The 12027-nt window shown below is 40.7% G+C and overlaps 2 protein-coding genes across 5 annotated transcripts; one reads left to right on the top strand and one right to left on the bottom strand.

Moving 5' to 3' along the window:
* Positions 1 to 348: 348 nt before the first annotated feature.
* On the bottom strand, positions 349 to 2969 carry LOC133479178 (apolipoprotein A-IV-like). Of its 4 annotated transcripts, none has more exons than XM_061775775.1 (4): positions 2703 to 2969; positions 2567 to 2608; positions 2297 to 2447; positions 349 to 1163 (listed from the first exon to the last, which is right to left on the bottom strand). In XM_061775775.1, exons 2-4 carry the CDS (start codon positions 2604 to 2606, stop codon positions 593 to 595), a joined length of 762 nt encoding a protein of 253 aa, XP_061631759.1. In that variant the 5' UTR covers positions 2607 to 2608; positions 2703 to 2969; the 3' UTR covers positions 349 to 592. The 4 variants fall into 4 exon arrangements, with proteins under 4 accessions (XP_061631759.1, XP_061631760.1, XP_061631757.1 ...); XM_061775776.1 differs by having other exon boundaries at positions 2707 to 2969; XM_061775773.1 differs by having other exon boundaries at positions 2567 to 2611; positions 2703 to 2951.
* A 3935-nt stretch (positions 2970 to 6904) lies between these two features.
* apoa4b.2 (apolipoprotein A-IV b, tandem duplicate 2) lies at positions 6905 to 8830 on the top strand. Its single transcript, XM_061775772.1, has 4 exons — positions 6905 to 6986; positions 7092 to 7142; positions 7834 to 7984; positions 8062 to 8830. The coding sequence occupies exons 2-4, from the start codon at positions 7103 to 7105 to the stop codon at positions 8633 to 8635; spliced, it is 765 nt and encodes a 254-aa protein (XP_061631756.1). The 5' UTR covers positions 6905 to 6986; positions 7092 to 7102; the 3' UTR covers positions 8636 to 8830.
* Positions 8831 to 12027: the final 3197 nt, after the last annotated feature.

The raw sequence follows: 12027 nt of genomic DNA, 5'->3' as shown, positions 1-12027 counted from the left end.
TGTCTGATTATATAGACTTATCTCAGTTTCCATGTTTTTCTACAATACATTTTTTGCCCATATCTACAGTATCACGATACAGTAAATGTAGATAACAAATTCATTTTCATATTAATGTTAATGTCTCTGAGTTTCCATTTTTTCTACAATTAATTATGTTTCCCCCCCCCCCCCCCCCCCATGATATCAACAGTATTATGATGGATGAATGATAGACTTCGATATTTGTATAACTGGCAAAGTAACAAATATTTTTCTACAATTGTCCATAATATCAACAGTATCATGATAGAGCAACTGTGTATATCTAATAAATGTCAATATATATATTTTTTATCACTGAAGAAGTCAAGAAAATACAGTGTCCGTTTATTCGTCTTAAATATATTTCTTCTGTTGAAGAAATATAACTGCCACTTTTTTCGTTGAGGATTGTGTTTATTTTGCTTTAAAAAAAAATCATCAGCAGCAACAGACTTAAAAACAATAAATATTTGTTGAGCAATTGAGCTAAGAAATAAATACAAATTGGATTGGAGCGACAGTACAATTGGGAAGAACTTTCAAAGAGAATCTTGCGCTCGAGTTTCATTTAGTTGACCAAGGAGTCGTACTGGGCCCTGAGCTGTTGCTGGAGGTCCGTTGTAAAATGGTCCAACCTCTCCTTCAGGTCTTCTGCATAGGGCGCCACCAGGCGTTGCACCTCTCTGCTCCTGAAGCTCAGCTCATCCTGGAACCTGTAGGTCATGGGGCCGATGTTGCGTTGGAAGGCCATCAGGTGCTCGTCAACGTGTCTCTTTAAGTCTGCCGTGTAGGGGCCCAGCTTGCTCTCCAGATCCATGATGCTGAGCTGCAGGCCGGCCATCAGCTCCTGGCTGCTCTGCACGATTGTGGCTTTCAGGGCATCTGAATCTACGTTGTCAGCGTAAGCGTTCAGCTCCCGCTTCAGCTGCTCCACCCTCTCCTGGATCTGGGACTTCAAGGTGTTGGAGTACTGCTCAACCTTTTTGCCGACTGAGCTCAGGTCCTGGCTCACCACGTTCATCAAGACGTCGGCCTCGGCGCTGATCTTGGCCATCAGGTCCTGGGCGGCCAAGGGGAGTTTTTCCTTCAGGGTGCTGGCGTACCTGCTGGCCACATCGGCGGTCTCGGCCAAGTGAGCGCTGCAAAGGCGAACCAGAAGATCAGATCACAGACTTGATTCGGCATCACCATAGCAATGGTGACAAAATCAATACATGTCAAAAAGCACCTTAGTGTTGGCAATCAAAGAGTTTATTTAGTGTCACAATATTTAGCCCACAATATTTACGGTATCACAATACAGCAATTGTGCCTATGCCGCATGTCCAAAGATATCAACAGTACCACAATACAGTAACGAGGCCAAAAATCGATACATTTCAATATGCACCACAAGGTTGATAATCAAGGAATTTAGTTAGTGTCACGATATATTTAGCCTATATCAATGGTATCGTAATACAGCAGCTATGCCTTTCACTGAAGTCACTCATAAAAAGCTGTTTTTCATATTCAACAATGTGAACCATGATAAATATACAAAAATACAACTTATTGCTGATATAACTAACAACTTAAAAATGGAATCACTGTCTGTTTTTTTTTTTTTTTTTTTGGTATATACGTTTGGCTTTATTGGTTGGTTTTCCTACCATTATTGATATTTTTCCCAGGAAATTAACAGTATTATGATACAGCGCAATTTCTGTGAAACCAAAGACAGCCACAAAGGATACAACAAATGTCTTATGGAAGTATAATTCCACACTTGCATTTACTACCTCTAAGTAGTGCTACCTGGAGGATTTGTGACGTGTCCCATCCATCCATCTTCTTTACCGCTTACCCTCACTAGGGTCGCGGGCTGCTGGAGCCTATCCCAGCTATCTTCGGGCGGGAGGCGGGGTACACCCTGAACCGGTCGCCAGCCAATAGCAGGGCACATATAAACAAACAACCATTCGCACTCACATTCACATCTACGGACAATTTAGAGTCTTCAGTTAACCTACCACGTATGTTTTTGGGATGTGGGAGGAAACCGGTGTGCCCTGAGAAAATCCATGCAGGCACGGGGAGAACATGCAAACTCCACACAGGCGGGGCCGGGATTTGAACCCCGGTCCCCAGAACTGTGAGGCAGATGTGCTAACCAGTCGCACACCGTGCCAACACGTTCTGTCCCACTAAAAAAATATATTTTTGATTGCCTGTATAATTGAAAAATCTCAGTGCGATCATTGTATGAAGTGAATATTCTGGAGCGACTTACTTGACTTCTGCTCCAAACTGCGACTTCATCACCATCTCCAGGGTGTCGTCGGCAGTCTTGCTGGCCTTGGCAATGTAGTCCCAGAAGGCGTCGGTCAGTGCCTCCATCGGAGGCATGGGGGCGTCGGCGTGGAAGAGGTTGGCATTGCAGCCTGTTGGGGGAAAACGGATTAGAGATTACAATTAAAGATATTTTCAGAATTTATAGGCCAAGTATGTTCAAACACACAAGGAATTGTGGTGTACTTCAATGTTGGAGTTTGCATCTTACCAGAAATCACAGCCAACGCGAGCAAAACAAAGATCCTCATGACTGCTGGAAAAACAAACATGATTTTGGTTGAAGTTCATCAACATGCGAGCCCATTTACAATGATCTTCTACAAGAAGGCCTGCAAAATTCTTACCTACTCTTGTGTAGTTGTGTGCCTCTTTGTCAAGTGTGACTGGCTGCTGATTGTGCTGCCTATATATACTGATGAAGCATGACAGTTGTACTCGAGGAGGCAAAGTCCAGGAGTCTCTGCCATGTTGTCACAAACCTGTCACATGACTTAGCGGAGAGAGGCTAATAATGCGATGTGAAAATGATTTTAAAGGAAGAAGAAGAAGCCTTTTTTCATGTTTTCACGTTGGAGTAGCGAACCTACACCTACTGGCAGCACAGTAGTAAGTCTGTTCACACCGCCAATGGCGTCCAGATAACACAAAATAAACGCGGGATGATAGTCCTGCTGGACTTTGTAACAGGGTCACGCCAGGTGTGTCTTACTTACTTGTTTTTATTATTTGATTTAATCGTTAGGATAAGAAAAAAGGAGGTGAAAACAATCCTCGAAACAATCATTAAACTTTTACGCCATGCTCCAGCCATGCAAAAAAAAAAAAAAAAAACCATGTCCACTAAATTTAGTCAAACTTGTGTGAGATGGGTGTAATTTTTTGTAACTCACCAGGTGGCGCCACTGCTGACTGCTTTTTATTGGGGGGGGGGGGGGGAGGGGGGGTCAGGTTACAAATGCAGTGAACCCCCGCTATATCACGGTTCATCGTTCGAATGCCCGCTGGATTTTTACAGTATACAGTTTTGCTGTTTTAATATTCGTTATTCCCACAGGGAAAAGAATATATGCCTGCGGGTATTGCTGTATGCTCTGCTTGTATGTGTTGCTGCTCTATGTGAGTTAAAGTAGCAGTTTTTTGAAGGTTCATAATTACCATAACAATATATTAATTTCCATTAGCCCGTCTATGGCGTTCAACATTATGTTAGAATTAAGCTTAGTAGACTTTGTTAGATGAAATTACGTGGTTTGCGTGAACATTTTTGTTTTTAAACATGCAGTACACGACAATATTCAATTCTCTTATGTTGTATATGTCAGTTTTACAGTAAACTTCAAGTAACAGCTTGAAGCAAGCATGCTTTGCCTCCTATTTGGAGAACTGTGCGAGCAAGAGAGTGGGAATGGGTGGAAAGGAATAGTTTAAAAAAATGTGCCTTAATAAGTTTGTCTGTTTTCATACTGTATGGTTAAACATGTTTGAAGCATGTGGGAGTAGTAAAACTAAAAATAAATATGATTTCTTTATACTGTATCTCAGATTTTCACCTATCACAGGTGGGTCTTAATGTATCCCCCGCGATACACACAGTACAACTTCACCTGGATACACACAAATTGCTGAATTTTTGTGCCAGTTGAAGCCCCCTCAAAATGCGACTTATTCATCGGAAAAATTAAATTAACACAAGGGCTTTGCGCAGCTTGGTGTTCAGACCCTACAGTAAATATGAACTACAATTGAGTAGTTTCATTGAGAGTTGCATTGTTAATTTCAATCATATTGTGCTAATCAGCTTGAAAACTAATGAGTGAGTCAGGGTGCGATGTATCAAGGTTTAAGCTAGATGGCAAACCTTTGGACCAAATAAAACCAGGAAAAAGACTAGGGTGCAACAGTATTTACTGTCTCGGACAACATACTATATACTTTGCTTGGGATCTTACAATTTATTACTAACTAATGATAGCAAAATACCAGCACACAAGAAAAACAAACAAAGACGTGTCTAAAAATATCAACATATAATAAATGACAGTGGTGCCACTGATTTTTTTTGTTGCTGGGTCAAACTGTTGCCGTCTAAAACCTTCAGAAACTGTACAGTCGATATTCTAAGCATTACTAGTGTAAAAATAAGTGAGCAATGTTCACTGTTAAAAAAGAATAAAACACTCACAATCACTCGACTGTAATGCAAGGGTGAACATTTTTTATATTCTTACTTCTTATACAAATGTAAAAAGAAGCTAACCACTGTAAAACTAACAAGCGACGACACATGTGACAGCTTAAAATTGCACTTATTTAGCACACATAATCTTTTTTTTTGGAACTAGTGTGTCAAAACCCCCCCAACAAAAAGCCAGATTAAAATTCTTTGCTATACTGAGGTTTTGTGCGATACCCAGACGTCTCTTGGCACAACATACCAGTGGCGTCGCTAGGTCTATTTTAGAGGCTTCATCCCCTCTAAAAACTTGTCAAGCCCCCCCCAAAATCTAGTATGTGGTTATGGCTAAGGTTTATTGTCATATCCCCCCGCTAAACCTGATCTCCAGGCCCCCTAAACAAATATTGGTCTCCACAAAAGGCCTCCTACCAAGATTAGATTAAGATGGGGGGGAGAGACAAACAAACTAACAAAAAACCTCAAATTAAGGTATAGTTTACCTTGATTTCACTTTTTTTTTTTTTTTTTTTTATAAATCTTGGTTAGATTCCAGTTAAAATATGATTAGATTTTTTTTTTTTAAATCTTGGTTAGATTCAAGGTAAGATATGCTTTTTCTTTGTCTGCCAAGATATTTCTTCCTGTTGTTATTAGAACTTATTAGTGACATTTTATTACTGGGTACGGGCAAGTTTCGCTTAGAAGAAAAATTACCATATTTCTATAGGTGTAGGTAATTAAAATACACTAGTTTCAAGAGATCTTTGCATATTTTGAGCCTCGCTCTGTTTACTTGTTTTTAGGGGTTGACATTCACTTTTTTGCTCATCAGCCACTTGAATAATAGGGGTTATGCACAACCAACTTCGGTAAAACAGCTCGCAGCACTTGAGAAAACTACATGAAGTAAAGTTATCCTCCTTTCTCACTGGTTCTGGATAATTGGGCTGTCTTCACATCTGAGTGTGTTGCTAAACACACTTGAGGCCGACTCAGAGAAGGGATCACAATGTGTCGCTCTTCCTTTACTTCAGTTTTTTTACCCTTCAATACACTTCTCTCTTCTTGCATATGTTCTGACAGTTGTGTGAGTGCGTGTGTGGTTTTCTCAAAGAGAAGGACAAAAAAGGACCAATATAGGCCAAGTGCACACAACATATGATTTAAAAAAAAAAAAAAAAAAACACTTTACAAAGCAGGTTTATCAAAATGCTGATAAGCCAGCAACATTTAAGCAGCCAACACAGCTCTTCTGGTTGACGTACTTATTTTGAAAGTCAAGATTCGCACTACTTCCAGCACACCCCTTGCAGTGTGGACTGACGCTAACTTACTGATCATGGCAACAGGTTCACTAATTAACGTTGCATCAAAAACACTAACGAACCACTCCAGCAAAACTACAGCTAACAATATAATATATAATATAACAATATGTTTACATGCACATGTATTTGAATGATACTACTTATGGGTCATTGATGCACACTGCTGAACGAACTCACAATACTGCTCGCGCGTTCTCCCCAGACTTCTGCCTGCGTCACATCCTCTGCTTCTCAAGACACACGTGCCACTGCGCATGCGCAAATCATGTGAAGTAAACTTCTCAAACAGCATTATTCAATATATAAATGTTTAAGGCACTAAAGATGAACAATTTCCCTTGAACAGTAAATGACTTTGTGGCCTTTTTTACACTACAATTAAATATATATATAAAATTCGACCCGGCAAAGTGGCTAGACAGAGTGGCTGTGTTACCTGCATTTGGCGGGTTGGCGAGTGTTTATGTCAAGCCCTACTTGTTTTAAGAAATCTTGCCAAGTCCAGTTTTCCTCTTCTAGTGGCGGATCACTTTGCTTAAATGACGTGATATAGTCCTAATTTCCTTGCTTTATTCTAATTTAAATAGTTTGACTTTGACTTTTTGATAAATCAATCATTATGGAGACGTAAGACCCTGTGGTGATCTCACATAATGTCTTTTGACGTCATTTTACATTTAAGGTGAACACCTTAAGAGGGTGACGATGGCGCAGTCTGCTGACCCTTGGTCAGACTGACTCATGGCGGCTGTCATGGGAACTTTGACCCAGAAGGTATGGGAGGTGAGCAGGCGAAGTGTAAAACCAATGAGAAATTAATTATTATTATTATTTTTTTTTTTGCGGCAATCAAATCAGCTATACATCGGAGTCTACAGATAAAAGTTTATTTCGGGTTGAAAATCATGAGAATGAACATGAAATCTAGTGATACATTCTGAAAAGGGTTAAGTCCTCAGGATGTGGGCTTTTGCTTAGGACATCATTGGAGATAGTGAGTGACAGCAAGGCACATGCGGCCTGGACTTTGGGATCATTATTATCTGCTTCTCTATAAAAGCTGCCGCAGCGCATCGGTTGAGCAGAAGCACTGCAGAGTTTTTTCTGGCAGATACTCTCAACAGGTAAGAAAGACCAGACCTTCTAAGTATCTTCTTTTTGTCTGCTCAATCATTCTATTGGGCTAAAATGTTCATCGCTAACTTAAGTGGTGTATCTTGTCACTCTAGATCCAACAACCATGAAGGTCCTCGCTGTCCTGGTTCTAGCCGTTTTCACAGGTGAGTACAAAGCCACCCGATCAGAGAAGACAAAGTATTAGTCTCTTGCAGAAAACACTTTCAGAGAAGGAGAATCCAGAGGCATGGCTGAGTTTGAATCCGATTAGATGAAGAATTTTTCTTTCTATTGTCTTAGCTCTGCATGTATTGGCCTTGGACTTTTTCTTCTCTCAACACCATGTATTAAAGATGGTCCATCATTTAAAGTCAATGTTAGAAATTAACCTCGAAAAGCCAAAGAAAAAGCTAAAATGGACATATTTAATACCTTCAACTCAGCTCTGATGTATGCTCAGATCCTGTATATATCCTTTCGGCTTGTCCCGATAGGGGTTGCCACAGCGTGTCATCCTTTTCCATGCAAGCCTATCTCCTCCATCTTCCTGGAACACCAACTGCCCTCATGTCTTCCCTCGCGACATCCACCAACCTTCTCTTTGGTCTTCCTCTAGCTCTCTTGCCTGGCAGCTCCATCCTCATCACCCTTAATATTTGCCAAATTCCAAATTATATAAATTTTATGGGACCAAGGACACAGTTGACCAAACAGATTAATCAATCAAACGCTAGATTCTGTGAAAACCTCAGGGCTACTCTATGAATCCTTTATTGTTGAAAATGGAAGAATTTTGCTGGACTGTGGGAAATTAACCAAACTAACCTTCTTATTTTGTCTCTGTCCATGCACCAGGCTCCAATGCCAACCTCTTCTATGCTGATGCACCCACGCCCCAGCTGGAGGTGCTGACTGATGCCTTCTGGGATTACGTCGCCAAAGCCACTCAGACCGCCGATGACACTATCCAGATGATCAAGAGGTCTCAGTTGGGACAGGACATCAGGTATGCCTCGAGGCCTTTCCGTGATCTTCTATAGCATATGATGTTGTCTCATGGTCCTGTCTCCTGTTTTCCTCCAGTGCTCGGCTGACCGATGGCACTGACATGGCCAACCAGTACGCCGTCACCCTGCACAAGCAGCTCCCCCCTGTGGCCAAGGACCTGATTGCCAAGGTGAGCGCTGAGGCAGATATCCTGAAGGAGCGCGTGACCCTGGAGCTGAACGCCGTCCGTGAGAAGATGGAGCCCTACACCAACACCATGAGGGCCCAGGTCCAGGAGAGAATTGAGCAACTTCAGTCAGACCTCAACCACCTTCTCACCATGGATTCCGAGACCCTCAAGACCGAACTCATGAGGAGGAGCGAGGTGATCAAGGCCAACCTGGAGCAGAGCGTGGCTGATCTGCAGGCTCAGCTGGGGCCCCACACCGAAGACCTGAAGGAGAAGGTGGAGGAGCACCTTCAGCTCTTTAAGGACAACGTGTCCCCAATGGCTGAGAAAGTCCAGATTGAGCTGACCCATAGAGCCCAGCAGGTGAAAGACCTGGCCACCCCTTACGTCGGAGAGTTGAAGGACACCCTGGACCCCTACACCCAGGACCTCCAGGCTCAACTGATTGCCCTCTACGAGTCCTTTGTCAAAAGCAACTAAGTCTACTACCGCATTAACAACAATAAACTGAGCACACAAGTATACAGTTCTCCCAAAGGGGCTACGCAAACTCATCAGTATCTACAAATGTTCATTGTTTACAGTAGTACTCAGTGTTGGTCTGTTCCACGCAGTCTTCCATTACAATTAAAATAAAGCTCTTCCCAAAAAAACAAAACAAAAGAAAAAAGCTAACTTGTGACTTACTACCTTGTCTCACCTTGTGAAAGGTTGTGTTTGGATAATCAATCGCTGATATGCAAACAGGATTACGCAAAAATTTCACAAACCATTACCCACTCCCATCCATTTCTTGGTTCCAATCTGAATAAGGATGACGATGGTGTGAAGGGTACAATCTACCACAGAATCCACACGGTAACGTCTTACTTCGACCCCCCCCCCCCCCCCCCCCCCAACGAACAAACGGAAACAGAAACATACTACTATTTCCAGTTGACGATCTTTAGATCCACTTTTGTTAACAGTTGCTCATGAGTTTTTAAACAGTTATCATTAAAAAAAATAAGAATGTCATAGAAAACTGATTAATAAGTATCTGGATTCCTAATCAGAAACACTCGCCAAAGACAATTTGCACAAAGTTAAGGTTTCATACCGTCTAGAAAAACATACAGTTTTGGGGGTTTCCCTCATGAAAACTTCATTTACACAAGATAAGATTTGTGTAATCAACGCAAAAAAACAGAGAGCTGTCTATTGGTAAAAAAAAAAAAAGAGAAAAAAAACAGCCATTTTGAAGCTAAAACAAAATGGGAAAATAATCAGAGCAACTGCTCAATCATTTTCTGTAACTCACACAATCACCTGGGGCAGCAGTAGCTCATCTGTAAGGACTTTGGCTTTGGAGGCGCAGGGTTACACGCTTGAGTCCTGCTGTGGACAAAAACTTTAAAATGGCAACTGGTTGTTGGAAAGATGACAGTCTTTTGATGTACACCACTCATTAGCTAAGATCGGAAGGCCAGGCTGGAATTTGCCAAAAAGTACAGAGACGAGCCTTCTGGGTGAAAGGACTGATGAGATAAAGTTCTTGCTTCACCAAAATAATGGAAAGGCTAAAGTGCGAGAAAACAAATGATCTGCTCATAATTTCAAATTATAGCGGTAGATGAGGATGTTCACTCATGACTGGCACCAACTCAGCACACGGATCAACTGAATTTAGTGAAATAAAACAGTTCAGAATTGTTCCTGTTCATTACAAGCTACAGGGAAACTATCTTTTCCACACGTGGTTGAAGCCTGGCATGTTCAGGCTTTGTTCATGTCAGAGTTGCGACACCGCGAAGGGACTGGACAGAACATGTTGGGTTACTGGAAGTTCACGAAGACATCCTGTGTGCACTGTTTTTTTGTGCCACCATCCCTGCTGGCTGATTGCACCCACGCTGCGGTACACGGTGGCAAACAACATTCCACTGTTGTGCCTCCAGCTGTTTCTTAACAAGGTTAACCCTTGAACCAGCACGCAGGCTGTTTTCTCTGAGGTCTGTGCTGTCATTAAAATGTATTTAATGAAACAACTTATCGTATTTCTACCAGTTCTATAGATACACCACTCACAAAAAGTTAGGGATATTGGGCTTTTGGGTGAAATATCAGGGTGAACCTTAAATGCACTATAACCTTTACATGTGAACTTAATTTGTTCTTCTCTGGACCTTTGAATGTCCAACTGTTCAATGTTTCAGTACTTTCCCCCCCCCCAACTTGCTGTTCTCTAACAAGGAGATGAATGGCAATGTTCACAACAGGTGTTTGATTCACGTATTAACCAATAAATGTCCTCATTCAATTAGAATTGGTATTTAAGCAGTCCTCTTCGTCATGTTCACATTTTGACATCATGAGACCAGAATGACACAAGACACAATTGATCAACAGTACCATGCCACTGAGGCCTAAAGAGGGAAGTGGCCACTGAGCTTAGTTTCACAGTGTGTCATCAGCAGGAGATACAGAGAGACTGGAAGAGTCACAGAAAAGCATAGAAGTGGACATCCTTGGAAATGTTCACGGATCAAACCCTTGTTGTAAATTTTGCCGTTCAGCTCTTTGTTAGAAAACAGCAAGTTGTGCAAAAAGTACTGAAACATTGAACATGTGCATTCAACAGTTTAGGGGGGTTCCAATTAACTTTACCGGTCAAGGTTAAAGTGCATTTTTGGTTCATCCTGAAATTTGACCTGGAAACCCAATATGCCTAACTTTTTGTGAGTGGTCTAGATGGACAATATTTATAACTGTGTCACCAAAATTATTAACAGTAACATTAGCACTGCAGAACATGATTCCCGACCTTTATTGAGTTAAGGCACATATTTTATATACTGCGCATATTTTATATACTGCATTAGAAAAAAAAGTATATGTACTGAAATAATGATGATCTAGTCTTGATTTTCTCGCAAATGAACTTAACGTGAAATCTGGGCCTGTTTAGATGAACACAAAGTTTATATACTGCCATTTAATAGTTCTGCCTCTCGCTCTAGGTCGCTAGCATACATAGATGAACATATATTATTCGTAGTAAGTTTCGGACCAATTAAGTGGTTAATTTCTCAGAGCACACCTGGTGATCTCTCCCAACACAGTGGTTGGGAATCACTGATGTAGAACGTAGTTTTATTTTCTTGGTGCACTTATTGTTTTAAGCGAGTGAACTCGTTGGACGTGCTGCGAAAAGCTTGTCTCAGCCTGAGGCTGAGCAGCACTGTTTACGTAGAAGACGTCGCAAGAGCGTGAGGCACACTTTCTCTCCCTTGTTGAATGTGTTCGGCACTGACGAAAAGACCATTAGAAACTAAGCGCAAAAAAATAAAAGATGTTGAAAAAAGAAAACAGATTTACTGTACTTGATCATTTTTGGGCTTATCAGCATTTTGTAACCTGAAAATGCAAAGCAATGACAATAGTCAAAAGACAATGGCTGTTTTTACACTTCTCTAGCCAGTTCATTGCCCCCACTACTGCATTACTTACATGTTTTATTCATCCAATATTTTGGTATCATTTTAAAATATTTTTACGTTTTTTTTCTTTCTAAAATTGTATATTTTCATTGTTGAAAATGTTTTGGGGATAATATTCTGTATAACTTTTCTTATGCCAATGTAATTCTGTTTATTTTTGTATTATTATTTGTATTATTGTCTGGCATTATTTATCTTATATTTTTTTATTCATCCAATATTTTGGTATCATTTTAAAATATTTTTACGTTTTTTTTTCTTTCTAAAATTGTATATTTTCATTGTTGAAAATGTTTTGGGGATAATATTCTGTATAATTTTTCTTATGCCAATGTAATTCTGTTTATTTTTGTATTATTATTTGTATTATTGTCTGGCATTACTTATCTTATA

This window comes from Phyllopteryx taeniolatus, chromosome 6 (assembly GCF_024500385.1).
Source record: "Phyllopteryx taeniolatus isolate TA_2022b chromosome 6, UOR_Ptae_1.2, whole genome shotgun sequence".
NCBI classification, from domain to species: domain Eukaryota; kingdom Metazoa; phylum Chordata; class Actinopteri; order Syngnathiformes; family Syngnathidae; genus Phyllopteryx; species Phyllopteryx taeniolatus.
The sequence above is the reverse complement of the archived record's forward strand: the minus strand, read 5'-3'. Positions and strand labels throughout refer to the sequence as shown.